The sequence below is a fragment of the Phocoena phocoena genome, chromosome 13, assembly GCF_963924675.1.
Source record: "Phocoena phocoena chromosome 13, mPhoPho1.1, whole genome shotgun sequence".
Lineage (NCBI taxonomy): Eukaryota > Metazoa > Chordata > Mammalia > Artiodactyla > Phocoenidae > Phocoena > Phocoena phocoena.
In genome coordinates this window covers 55,182,575-55,196,679 of record NC_089231.1, presented here as the reverse complement: position 1 = coordinate 55,196,679, position 14,105 = coordinate 55,182,575, and the positions used below count along the sequence as shown (strand labels likewise).

The 14,105-nt window shown below is 37.4% G+C and overlaps 1 protein-coding gene across 1 annotated transcript in view; it reads right to left on the bottom strand.

Annotated features, from left to right (window-relative positions):
- Positions 1–337: 337 nt before the first annotated feature.
- Positions 338–14,105, bottom strand: part of NDC80 (NDC80 kinetochore complex component) — a 52,979-nt gene continuing 39,211 nt past the window's right edge. Inside the window, exons 14-17 of the mRNA XM_065890173.1 lie at positions 12,641–12,733; positions 11,987–12,117; positions 11,046–11,148; positions 338–772 (exon numbers count right to left, since the gene is read on the bottom strand). Of these exons, the coding sequence (XP_065746245.1) occupies positions 635–772; positions 11,046–11,148; positions 11,987–12,117; positions 12,641–12,733 (465 nt within the window). The 3' untranslated portion in view covers positions 338–634. The remainder of the gene's footprint in view (positions 773–11,045; positions 11,149–11,986; positions 12,118–12,640; positions 12,734–14,105) is intronic.

Sequence of the window (14,105 nt, the reverse complement as noted above, 5' to 3'; positions counted from 1 at the left end):
AAAGAACTTTAGCTTCTTAGCTCTGGATAAGGAGTGGGTCTCTGTGTCCAAAGTGATTAGGAAAGTTTTTTAGTCAGTCAGTGCCAACCTTTGTATGGTTTATCCCAGGGATTGGCAAACTTTCTGTAAGTGGCCAGATAGTACACATTTTTGGCTTTTCAGGCCACATGATCTCTGTCACACACACTTAACTCTGCTCTTGTAATGGGAAAGCAGTCATAGATGGTATGTAAGTGAATGGGTGTGATTAGATTTGGCCCACAGTTAGTTTGCTGACTCCTGGTTTAATTCAAAATACCTATTTTTCTAACCATCTCAAATTAGGCAGAGAGATCATGGGAAAAACACACTTTATTGATATAAGTTTATTAACTACAGGTACATAATATAATTGGTCTTTCATATCTAAAGATAACAGTCCAACCAGTTATCATAATTTCAGGTTATACATACCTTAAGTTAATGAACTAGATTTATAAAAGATATAAAAATATTTCACAGGCTTGGGAAGATGTGGTCATGAGACTTCATTGTAAGGAGGGATATAGGATATGCTAGAGATTTTTCAAACCTACAAAGGACATTTCAAAATTTCCACTGTTAATAAAGTTCTCGCTTAATCAACATTTTATCTTCATTCATCAGAAGCCTTAAGTAGAGCAGCTTTCTTCTTATACTTGTCTCCAATCTCTCTAATATTGTCCAAGAGATCTTCAGACGTGTATTCTTCATACTCTCTATCAGCTTTAGCAATCTGCTCCTCAAGATGTTTCTAGTGGAAACAATTAACAATTGTTAGTGTAAAAACATTAATTTCTTTTAAAGTGTTTAATTGTGAAATCTACAAATAAGAGCATAACATTTGTAAGAAGAGGAATAAAAAGAATACTCCTGCATCCACCTAGCAGGCTCCTTTTGTGCCCTTTCCTAATCTTACACCCTCTTTTCTCCCAGACACAACCATTTTCCTGAAAGGTACTTTTCTTTATACTTTTACTACACACACAGATTAAATATATAAACGATATACTAGTTTAGTGGTACCTGGTTTTAACCTTCATGTTTACTGAACGATATTAAATGTAATGTGTTATGACTTGGGTTTTTTTCCACACAGAATTTTGAGATTCATTCATGTTAACGCATATAGCTATAGTTTATTCATATACTGCTATATAACATTCTGTTGAATGAATATACCAACATTTACTTATCCATTTTACTGTTAATGAATTTTTGTTTGTTCCCAGGTGTGGAAGGCTGACTCCTCAAAGGTGTCCATGTCCTGATCACCAGAACCTGTGAATATGCTATCTTACATGGTAAATGGAACTTTGAAGATGTGGCTGAGTAAAGGATTTTGAGAAAAGGAGATTATTCTGCATTATCCTGGTGGGTCCAATGTACAACGGTCTTTGTAAGAGGGAATCGGCAGTGTGGGAGTCAGAGAGAGAAGACATAAGGACAAAAGAGAGCTCAGAAAGGACAGACGATGCTGTGTTGCTGGCTTTGAAGACGGAGGAAGAGGCTGCAACCCAAGGACTGCAGGTGACCTCTGGAAGGTGGAAAAGGCAAGGAACTGGATTCCTCCCTAGACCCTTTAGAAGGAGTACAACCCGGAGGGACCATTTTAGACTTCTGACCTCCAGAAATGTAATCACTCAAATCATTTTCTGGTCTGTGGTTCAGATGAACAATACTTGTTAAAAAAGGATCCATGGGGCTTCCCTGGTGCCGCAGTGGTTGAGAGTCCGCCTGCCGATGCAGGGGACACGGGTTCGTGCCCCAGTCCGGGAGGATCCCACATGCCGCAGAGCGGCTGGTCCCGTGATCCATGGCCGCTGAGCCCGCGCGTCCAGAGCCTGTGCTCCGCAACGGGAGAGGCCACAACAGTGAGAGGCCCGCGTACCGCAAAAAAAAAAAAAAAAAAAAAAAAAAGGATCCATGAAAGGTTATAGAGCCACTAAGTGGTTGAACTAGGAAGAAGTGGGTAGAACCTAGGTTTTCTGACCTAGTATTTATTCCAGGATGCTTTTCTTAGTTCTTACCACTAAGCAGAGAAAAGTACTGGCAAGCAAGCAGCAGTTCATGTCATTCAGGAGAGATGAGGGGATATAAGATCAAATGTTCTGTTTTCAAATAAATGAAAGCCTATTAATGTGATATTATGAGCTTTTTTTCCCCTTGAACAATTCACAACTGGGAATACATTATCTCCTAATAAATTACCAAGGAATTTTAGATTTAGCAATTTATTTTAGTTTTTGGGCTCTGTACAGCAGGTTGGAGGAATAGTTTTATTGTTAAACTTTCAAGCTATGTGAAAGGTGGAGCTAAGGTAGACTTCATGTTTCTGATATACTATTTTCTGTGTTTATATGAAATTAACAGAAAGGAATGTTAAAAAGAAACAACCGGTACTTCCCTGGTGGTGCATTGGTTAAGAATCCGCCTGCCAGTGCAGGGGACACAGGTTCATTCCCTGGTCCGGGAAGATCCCACGTGCTGCAGAGCAACTAAGTCTGTGTGCCATGAATACTGAGCCTGTGCTCCGCAACAAGAGAAGCTACTGCAATGAGAAGCCCGCGCACCGCAATGAAGAGTAGCCCCCGCTCGCTGCAACTAGAGAAAGCCCGCACAGCAACGAAGACCCAACACAGCCAAAAATAAAATCAATAAATAAAAAGTCCATAAATATATTTAAAAAAAACTTATAAAAAAACAAACAAACAACAGGCTATAAATGGAGTCACTTGAGCTAAGCCTATGTCACTAAAAGGGACTTAATACCTAACCTAATTGCAGTTTCAACCTTCCCCAGGAACGTAATCTTTACTGGTCCTCTTGGAATTTCCTGGTCAGCATCAGTGAGGTAATCTGCCTCATAACAACCTTGTATCCCATAAAGGGAGGTGACCTTGCCATCTTGCCTGAAATAATCCTTTTTAAATTTATGATTTCTTTGTCCCCCCGCCACCCCCTACCCTGCCTTTAAAAACCTTTTCTTTTCTGTAGCTCCTTGGAGCTCCTTTCTGTTTGCTAGATAGGATGCTGCCCGAAACATGAATCACTGAACAAAGCCAATTTGATCTTCAGATTTACTCAGTTGAATTTTTCTAACAGTTTTGGTTGCAGCCACGGGATCCAAAGTGAACTTCTGATAGGGTCTCAGGAACAATGAGAAATGCAGGTGTGGTACCCATGAAGCCTTTGGTTCACTGTCTTTCTCACTGTTTCTGAGGGCCGTGGGTAAGTTCCTCTCAGTTCTGAACTCTGCTTTATTTGTGTCAAGGCTCCAGATATAATTGGCTTTCCACACGTTTCCTATTTGACTGGAAACTCCAGCCCTTGATTCTGCCCCAAGAATCTATTCACATGAGAACTGTTAGTGGCAGTTCCAAGTTCCCATTTATGTGGAGCCCCTGTCTGCAATCCCATTTGTTGAGGTTTGCTGGCTCAATCCTTTTCCCACCCCCCAGGTGACACACTGGAAACTGGTGTTACCAGCTGGAGTAGGACACGGTCCGACTTAAGAACCAACTGGGTCTGGAATCAGACTGGGTCTGATTTAGGTGGACTGGGTCCAGTGTGAGGCCTCAGATGAATAAAATTTTGTTTTAAGCAAAGGCTATTACTTATAATGGTGATCTTGGAAGAACTTCCCCCCCCCCAAAAAAACCCCCCTACAAAAACAAATTAAAAACCCAAACAAAATGCCCCTCAAAACTTAAACTAACAGGGCTTCCCTGGTGGCGCAGTGGTTGAGAGTCCACCTGCCGATGCAGGGGATATGGGTTCTGCCCCGGTCTGGGAGGATCCCACATGCCGCAAAGTGGCTAGGCCCATGAGCCATGGCCACTGAGCCTGCGCGTCCGGAGCCTGTGCTCCGTAATGGGAGAGGCCACAACAGTGAGAGGTCCATGTACCGCAAAACAAAAACAAAAACAAAAACAAAAAAACCCTTAAACTAACAAATAAAAAACCAAATAAATAGAAATAAAAATAAGATCCTTAAAGTCAAAAAAGTACACTACCTTCAGACATACCTGCTTATGGTCTCAGAAGCTATAAATATCTACAAAGGTGGCCAAAATTTTACTAAAGACAACCTGGAATTTTGTGTCTTGAGGACTTGGCTTGGTAACCATCAGATTGCGAGCCCCAAAATATGGCCTGCCTGACAGAAGTGTGTGCTGAACTGCATTTGTGGCCAGGGTCCTACCAAACTGCCACCAGCCCTCGGGGAAAGTACAGTGGCCATCATGAGGAAAGTTCCAATTAGATAGATAATTTAAGAAGTGCACTTAAAAAGTACACAAAAGCCTCTAAAAAGCTTCAAAATTGCAAAATAGTTCATTGAAAGGTTTGTTACAAAAGGCTAATGAAAAAGACATAAGAGGCACTTAAAACAAAAGACTAGAAGACTGACATAACTCCTGCTGCTGCCCTTTATCCTCCTTTACTTGAGTATTCATTTAGTAATCCTCTCTCTTTCTACTCTGAAGAGACTTACAAAACCATATACAAAAGTCGCCAAGTGAATGGCCCTACAGATGCAACCATGTCTGCCTTCAAGAGAGGGCCTCCATATGGGCCCCTCCCAGAGCTGACAGAAGTCAGGGATTTTCTGGTAAACTGCTATATTATTTCCTTGAACAGCCAAGGGAAATGAAAATACTTTAAAACCCCACTCGGAGTCTGCAGATGAGATCCTGGGAAAATCGGCAGAAGCTTCCTAAGGGTAAGAATTCTTACTATAGTCAGATCTCCTGGACCTCTGTTTGTAGTACCCAGTAGAGAGAGGAATATAAAATATCTTTTGCACCATTTTTGGGGATGCTGCTTAATTACAAAATTAATATACAGAAATCTATTGCATTTCTATACACTAATAATGAACTATCACAAAGAGAAATTTGGGAAACAATCCCATTTACCATTGCATTAAAAAGAATAAAATAGCTGGGAATAAACCTACCTAAGGAGGTAAAAGACCTATACTCAGAAAACTATTAGACACTGACGAAAGAAACTGAAAATGACACAAATAGTTGGAAAGATATACCATTTTCTTGGATTAGAAGAATATTGTTAAAATGACCATATTACCCAAGGCAATCTACAGATTCAATGCAATCCCTATCAGACTATCAATTGCATTTTTCATAGACCTAGAACAAATAATTTAAAAATTTGTACAGAAACACAAAAGACCTCAAATAGCCAAAAAAAATCTTGAGAAAGAACAGAGCTGTAAGTATCATGTTCCCTGACATCAGATTACACTACAAAGATACAGTAATCAAAACAGTACGGTACTAGCACAAGAACAGACACATAGATCAATGGAACAGATAAGACAGTCCAGAAATAAACCCATGTACTTATGGGCAATTAATCTATGACAAAGGAAGTAAGAATATAGACTGGAGAAAAGATGGTCTCTTCATTAAGTGGTGCTGGGAAAACTGGGCAGCTACATGTAAAAGAATGATATTAGAACATTTTAACACCATATATTCAATACAAAAATAAACTCAAAATGGGATTAAAGACCTAAATGGATGACTGGAAACCATAAAACTCCTAGAAGAAAACATAATCAGTACACTCTTTGACACTGGTCTTAGTAATATTTAGAATATAAAATAGACATTTACACACACAGAATATAAAAAAGACATTTACACACACACACACACACACACACACCAGAATATACAAAGAAAATCAGGCATGGCTTTCTTGACGTAAGAGAAACGATTTTTGGCCAAAGTCATTTTGTGATCTAAGCCTGGCCTCAGTGCTTGCCCTTGAACAGGTCTCAATAATTAATGATCTTAAGGGAACAGAAGAATGCAGAAACAAATTGTTATCAGACAAGAGAAATGACAATAGCAAAGGTATTTTATCTGTTGTAAAGACTTCCAGTTCTGTTTCAATGTGGAACATTAGCCTGAAGTGCTCAACCTCCAGATCAACTGGAACCTAAGGGACGATGATGTTGACCTTTTCTGACACTTGTGGCTTGAAGCAAGTAAAGTCTGGACTCTGTGGACCGTCCAAGCCCCTTCATGAATATGTATGTACCCTTAGCTTAAAACTTCCCCAACTTTGCTGTTTGGGGAGACACTGCTTTGGGAAAGATCCCTGGTGTTCTCCTTACGTGTTGCAAGTAATCATAAATCCTTCCTTCCCCCAGTCTTGGGCTTGGTTGTGTCTTTTGGCTTGATACCCACCAAGAGGCAAGCCCAATTTTGAGGTAACACTTTTACAGAAAAACTAAAGATATTTGGGTCTATTGGTAAACATGTCCAGTGCCACACATAGAGAAATTTACTATGAGAAAATATGCATTTTTAGAAATTATAAAAAGCATTTATAAATTTGCCAAGCCACAGAATACCAATGTGAGTCACAATTGCTTACTTCTTAGTTTCCACCAGCAATTAAGGTTTTTAAGGGTTAAAAATTCTAATACATATGTTATTAAAGCTACCAGAAATAAAAAGATAGCTGTAGAAGGTTTATAGAAAAGGAATCTCGTGAAAGGAATTTATGCATGATCAAACTGGGAAAGACAGAATGAATTTATTATTAGGATTTTAAAAATAAGCTTTAAAATCAGTAGTGTACTTATGTAAAATTAAAACTTAAATTTCTGGGGCTTCCTTGGTGGTGCAGTGGTTAAGAGTCCGCCTGACAATGCAGGGGACATGGGTTCAAGCCCTGGTCCAGGAAGATCCCACATGCCGTGGAGCAACTAAGTCCATGTGCCACAACTACTGAGCCCATGTGCCACAACTACTTAAGCCCATGTGCCTAGAGCCTGTGCTCTGCAACAAGAGAAGCCACCGTGATGAGAAGCCCACGCACCACATGAAGAGTAGCCCCCGCTCACCGCAACCAGAGAAAGCCCATGCGCAGCCAGCGAAGACCCAACGCAGCCAAAAGTAAAATTAAAACAAAAACCCTTAAATTTCTTTCATCTGTTAAAAGAACAAAAATTTCTTGGACTATTGGTCTGCTTCTAGTAAGTGATTCAAAGGTTTTTCTTGATCTTTTAAGCAATCTGCCAAGAAAAGAAAGATTTTGTGTCTTGTCAAAATAATTTCCTGTGTTTCATGTTTTTTAAATCAGTTCTTTGATTACTTAAGAAAACTGAGTCTTCCTTATTAAAACAGCTTATTCCTTATTAAAAATAGTCTTCCTATTAAAACAGTCTTCCTTATTAAAACAGCTATTGTTTTGTTTGTTTGTTTTGGCAACTACTTAACTTTCTGCATTTGCCTTCTAAGACTCTGTCACTATGGATAGATAAATAACTTAAGTATTGTTTCACAGTGACCTGTCTGACCAAGTATTTTAAAACCTTTTGATAAGGAAATTTCCTTGTCAATTCCATTATAATAAACTCTTATTAAATCTTTAACAATGGGCATTTAAAAAAAGTCTTCTGTCATTTCAGACAGTTATTGTTTTCCTCAGATGCTTTTGTAAAAGTGTTCCTACAAAAGTGCTTCATCTTCAAGAAGATTCACGGAAAGGACTTTTGAAAAGTACAGGTTTCTGATAACTTTGAAGATCATAAAAATGAACTGTGTAAGAATTTCCAGAATTAATGGAAATACAAGATTTAAGCAGAACAAGAATTAATGACACGGGACTGAATGAACTGAGGAGGATGATTAAAATTTTTATGACTTTTTGTTGTAAAACATTGCTGGTTTCTTAATTTTTTTGTTTTTCCAGATTTAAAGAAACCTTTTCTCTTAAGCCATTTATGACTTAACAGCAATTGGTAAAGTATATCTTTGTAAACTAAGATGAAACATTTACTTTTTCTCCTACCTGAACACTCCAGAATTCAGAAACTCTTAAATATTCTTTTCATGGCAATATAATTAAGTTATTGCATAAGTTCAATATGAATCTGTTCTTGTAACAGGATACGACTGGAAACACTGGCTATATTACCAAGGCTTTAACTGGATTGTCATATTTGACAGAGATGTACATAAACTCAGATGGGACGAGACAGTTTTAAGGAATTAAGTTTGACTTTATGGAGCCAATAAAGCCCCTTGAAAACTTGACCTGGTACCTTGCTTACAAGGTTCCAGCAAAGCACTCTTAAAAAGAACTTACATGGTCAATCACTATTCTTGCTGTGCTTCTGTAAATAACCAAGCCAAATTTAATGCAGACAAATTAGTTTTACTGTGATTACCCATGGAAAAAATAAACAGGGACAATTGCAGAGAGAAAAGTTATGCCTGCACCTTTGTGGATATTAGATTCCAGTCCTGTTAATTGTCTTTGAGGTTTTGTCACATATCTGTAAATTGGACTGGATCCTAAATTCTTCTAGCTCCTCAAATATCTGGCTACAACCCTCCAAACTAACATTTCCAAATTTCTCCTACACTTCTAATTTAGAGTCAGTAATAATAAAGACTGCCTTGAATTTCCTTGGACGAGAATTATAACAGATCCTCCTCACTACCCAGATGGCAGCCAAATTTCAGGGACGTGAATCTCAGATATACATCTCCAGCTGAAGAAGGCTCCACCTGACATCTGGTCCTATATAAACGCTGGAGACCTCCAAATCAAACTGATAGGAAGAGAAGCAGCTGACACTCAAGTAGAATGCTTCCTCCCAAGATGCTGGATCAAGATTCATGCTTTAATTAAACATGAAACCCTTTCTTCTCTTTCTTTCCTTTATTCTGGCATTGGCCTGAAAAGATAATGCCATTATCTGTATCTCCCAGGTCAATGCTCAGGGGGGTAACATTTCATATTGCTGGATCGGTCATTAAAAAAACAAAACACTCTGATAGGTTCATGATGCAAGAGATCCCTGGTCTGTTTCTTCATTTCTGGTTAATAACCCCAAACTTGGGGAATTTGGCATCCAGGCTCTATACAAAGTGACACAAGGCGAGGGTAACCAGAATAAAGCTGCCTGTGTGTTCTACAGATCCTTAAAATTTTACTGGTCTCAATGGCTGTCACATTTCCAGTACTGAGCACAGATTCAAATGGGAATTACCAGGAGGGATTCATGACTCTGGATTTGATTCCTTTGAGAGAACCCTACCTTCCCTGGGTAGGAGTTACTGCAATTGAGGCTATGATCAGGAACCTCTCGTTAACTCTTGAAAGCATTATGGAATTTGCCGCTAAAGCAACAACTGCCCAACAAAAATCCTTAGACTCTATGGCTGAAATTGTTCTTGATAACAGGATAGTCCTTGATTATGCTTTAGCTGAGCCAGGAACTGTTTGTGCTGTGGCCAGCGCCACCTGCTACACCTGGATTACCACTGCTGCGGAAGTTGAAACTCAGTTAACATAAGATCACTGAGCGAGCCACTTGGCTTAAAAAGGCGACTCCTTCAGTGGGGTCTTTGACTTATTTGGCTTCGATTGGTTTGGGTTTTGGGGACCATGGCTTCAAAGTGCACTTCAAACACTGGGGATTATCTTGCTTATTATAATCATAATGGTCTCCCCAGTGTGTTGCATTCTCTTAAAAGCTTTAAATGCATGTTTGCAGCTGCTAACCAACAAGCAAATGATTTCCCTAAGACTGGAAAATCAGTAAAGAAGCAAAGAGAATGACCAAATCAACAATTGTGATCTTGGAGCTGGGATCTGTGAATATTACATGGATTAAGCAAGAACATCATGACCTATGAATACCACACAAAGCATCAACAAAAACTGCAAGCAATAGTTGAGAGTGGTGCTAACGCCTTAAATTTTGATCATGACTCTCTCAGACAAGCTGAGAGTGTGATCAAAAGGGGGGAACTGTTAAAAAGGAACCACAGGCCCAAAATGGAGTCACTCGTGCTAAGTCCATGTCACCAAACTAGGACTCGATACCTAACCTAACTGCAGTTTCAACCTACCCCAGGACTGTAATCTAACTGGTCCTTCTGGAATTTCCTGGTCAGGACCAGTGAGGTAATCTGTCTAATAGAATCTTTGTCCCACAAAGGGAGGTGACCTTGCCACCTTGCCTGAAATAATCCTTTTTAAATTTATGTCTTCTTTGTCCCACTCCCCCTCTGCCTTTGAAAACCTTTTCCTTTCTGTACTCCTTGGAGCTCCTTTCTATTTGCTAGAAGGGATGCTGCCCAACACATGAATCACTGAATAAAGCCAATTTGACCTTCAAATTTATTCAGTTGAATCTTGCTTTGTAACAGGAAAAATATTTGTTATTAACACATGCTCTTTCATCTTAATCATAATTAAATCTTAAACGTACTAATATGTTTTCAGTATGTAGAATACGGCCTGGCACAACATCATTATATACTGTTGATGTAATAAATATCATTGTACGTTGTTTATGCAAATAAAACAGATTATTTTTTATTAAGGGCTTGTACCTTAAGCAACAAGAAGAGTAACTTAATAATTAAGTGACAGAGTTGCACAACCCTCACCACAATCTTTGTGCCCATCTGCCCTTATTCCCACCCCAGCTCCTGGCAACCACAAATCTACTTTCCAACTCTGTGGATTTGCCTTTTTGGAACATTTTATATTAGTTAGTCATAAATATGTAGGCTTTCACATCTTTTACTGAGCATAATGTTTTTGACATTCGTTCATGTTGTAGCATGCGTAAGTGCTTCTTTCCTCTTATTGCTGAACCATATTCCAATATATGGGTATATCATTCACCAGTTAATAAATATTTGGGTTGCTTACACTTTTTGGCTATTATGAATAATGTTGCTATGAACATTTGTCTACAAGTCTTTGTATGGACATATATTTTCATTCCTTTTGGTGGGCTGATACCTAGGAGTGGAACTGCTGGGTTATACAGTAAACCTATGTAAATCAGATCACTTTATGAAATGCACACTGCTACACAAAATTCTTTTGATAAATTTTTACTAGATCATATTTTCCACAGAAATAAAATTTATCATTTAATTTCTGTAGAAACAAAACAGAAATACATAAAAGTTTTAAAAAGCTTTCTTAGAATGTAGGAAAGACCTTCACACACTTACCTCTACAGACCCTACGTGTGTAGCAACCATCTCTAAAAGACGCTGCAAGTTATTTCCCACTTTTCGTCTTTCTTCAGTTGTGGTCTGCACAACTAGTTGGCATCTGTAGGATCAAAATTCTTGTTTGAATTGTCTAGGACAAAACCTAATATTATCAGTTCTAGCTACCTCACTTCTTTTTATATTCAATAAAACCAGGCTGTGATTGGTATAGGTGCTGCTTGCCCAGTGTATCATTCACAAAGGTCCAGTTCACAATCATTAAAACAGAAATAAAAACATTTTCAAAGATCCCATGCAAGCAACAGCACAAAACAGCACCAAAACCTCATGCTTTAATATACAAAGCTTGGGAGCAAACTGTTTACCTGAGTCTCTAAAAGGATTGTAAACTTAATCAGGGACAAGACATTAAATATATATGAATGAGGAAATAGGAGTCTTAGGCATTCAAATCTAAATTAAAAACAAAGACTATATGCCAAAGATACCTTCAACTAAGTTTTCTGTCCCTAGGCTACAAATAAGGAAACAAAGAGGTGTGATTTTCTTAAGGATTAAGGTGTGATTTCTTAAGGTTGGATACTTCCAACCTCAAAGAAAGTTTATTTTGTAGTTTTTTTGAGGGCCCCTTAACACTTAAAAGAAAAAAAGTGTATTTTAATATAAATTAACATAGAGCCTATGGGTTAACTATTCAGTCCCCTTCTGACTGAAAAGATAATGGGGGGCAATAGCTATAATGGTAGCAGAATGTATTTATCTAGGGAAAGTATCTCAAGTGTCTCAAGCTGTTCTGCTTAAGTTCTACTCATCACTCCCTCTGCCCCAGATAGCTCTATAATATAAATTAAAGCAAATAAACTTAGGCCTAGTTTTATATAAATGTTAAGTAACTAAACTGAAAATAAACATTACAAATCTTGGGAAGATGAACTTACTCCCGCTGAATAGCATCTAACTCATTCATAGCTTCACTGAGGCCCTCGTTAACTGCACTCTCCAGCAGGTGCTTGTGTTTCTCCAAGGACTCCAGCTCATTGGCACATTTTTTGTCCTCTTCCTCAGCTTCCTATCAGGATAAAGTCATGGTTAAGTTTTTTCAGTATTCACATTCTACGCACTCCAGGAGGATTTAAAAAAATGTATGTAAAGCATTTAAAAAAATCAGGTTGCACCATCATTTGTATTTGCAGGATGCTTACTGCTTTACATGTAAGAGACTTTTAAAACGGTCTTTTGGAAATTTTATACTATAAACATAAATGTGACCTTTTCAATAGGCCTATACAGAATTCATTTAGCAGTAATTTCAAGTCTGTACTACAGGAAATATACTGAATCACAAATGCAAGTATAAAATATTAATGGAATACTAAACATGTTCTATGGTAAAATAGCTGAATTCCAGAAAAAAGTCCTCTAGAAAAACAAAATAAAATAACTCCTTAAAATAAACTTTGGGTGAGAAGATTAAACTAAAGACAAGTTATAGGATATAGCTTAAAAATTTCAGTTTGATGTCAGAATAGATGCCTAGTCCATTAACCATGACATGGCTTTGGATAACCTAAACAAACGGGCAAAGTTCTTACCTTAACTTTTTGTTGGTGAAGATCATCCAGCTTTTGAACTTCTTCTTTCAGAGTTCGCACACTTCTCCTGCTTTCTGTGATCATTGTATTTAACTTGAGGAATATAAAACTTTGGTTGAGAAATCATAACTACACATCAAAAAAATTTTAACAAGTTATAAAACTTTTATGTTATCAATCAACTAACTAATCCATGTTATTTCTTCTAGTTCTCGTGGGCTCTTACCTTTTATTTGTCCTATAAATTTATTATTTCCCAAAGAGAAGTTAATTTCAAGAAGACATGTTTTTTAATACATAATATTTAAATGCAGAGTGGTATAGTAGGGCATTAGTTAGGAATTAAAAATCTGGCCTAATTCTCACTAAAATAAAGATACCAATATCTGTTTTTCCACTAGTAGCTGTGGGAGTACTTTTTAAGATCTCATATATATTATACAAGTATTAAATATAATTAATATTCTTATATTAACTTAATAAATACAAATTGTTTTGCTCTCTAGTTTTGAAGTCTCACTTTATTTAGATTTTATCTACTTGAGTTAGTTATCTAGATTTCATTTGTGTGTTCACTTTCTGGGATGTTAAAGAGAACTATTTATATTGATTTTGTTTGATAATATTTGCTAATTGGTTATAGTCAATGCATTCTTCCAAAGAGTAATAAAGTAACTACATTTAATCTTGTTCAAGCTTGAGTTTTAAGATCTGATGAAACCAAAACTGGGAAAAAAAAAAGTGTTTCTAAAAAAAAAAGAAAAAAGCGTTTCTGAAGTTCATTTCCTGTTGACAAGTGCTGATACCAGTTGATATTGGTAATTAATAGAGAATGTTTTTCAGCTAGATCAAGATGATAATATTTCCAACAGGAAACAGGAAATAGTTGACATCTTTCTTTAAAAGGATGATTCTACACATACATAAATTAAAAAAATATATACCTTTTGGGAAAAATTTAGTGAAACTATTGTTATTTGGCAAAAGATAGGATGGTAAAATGACCAAACTTATTAAAGAAACCTGCACATAGTACTTTTTTTTCCCTTTTTCTTTTCTTGCATATAGTAAGTCTCGTTCAGTCATCCAAAGTCCCTTGTAAGGGACATTCCTTTCTTATTTACAAGAAGAGAAGAGTGGGCTGGAAAGAATGCTGTTTACTCAGGATCACACAACTAGCATACGCCCAGAACTCAAAACTAATTCCAAGGTCTTTTTCTAATACCACTTGTCTTTCACATTTTAAAGACCAGAGCTACTGAAGCTATAAACTTTGCTTCCAGTCTAAAGATATGCTACTTCTGAAGTGAACAAACTGTTTCATTAAACTCATCTGCATTAAGACCAATCAACACCCAAATAATCAGAACTTCCACTAGGCCCTCCTGGTTGATCAAATGTGTTGTTTACTTTTATCTGAGCAGCTCTACTTTCCATGTCAGCTTTACTAAAGTTACATCAATTA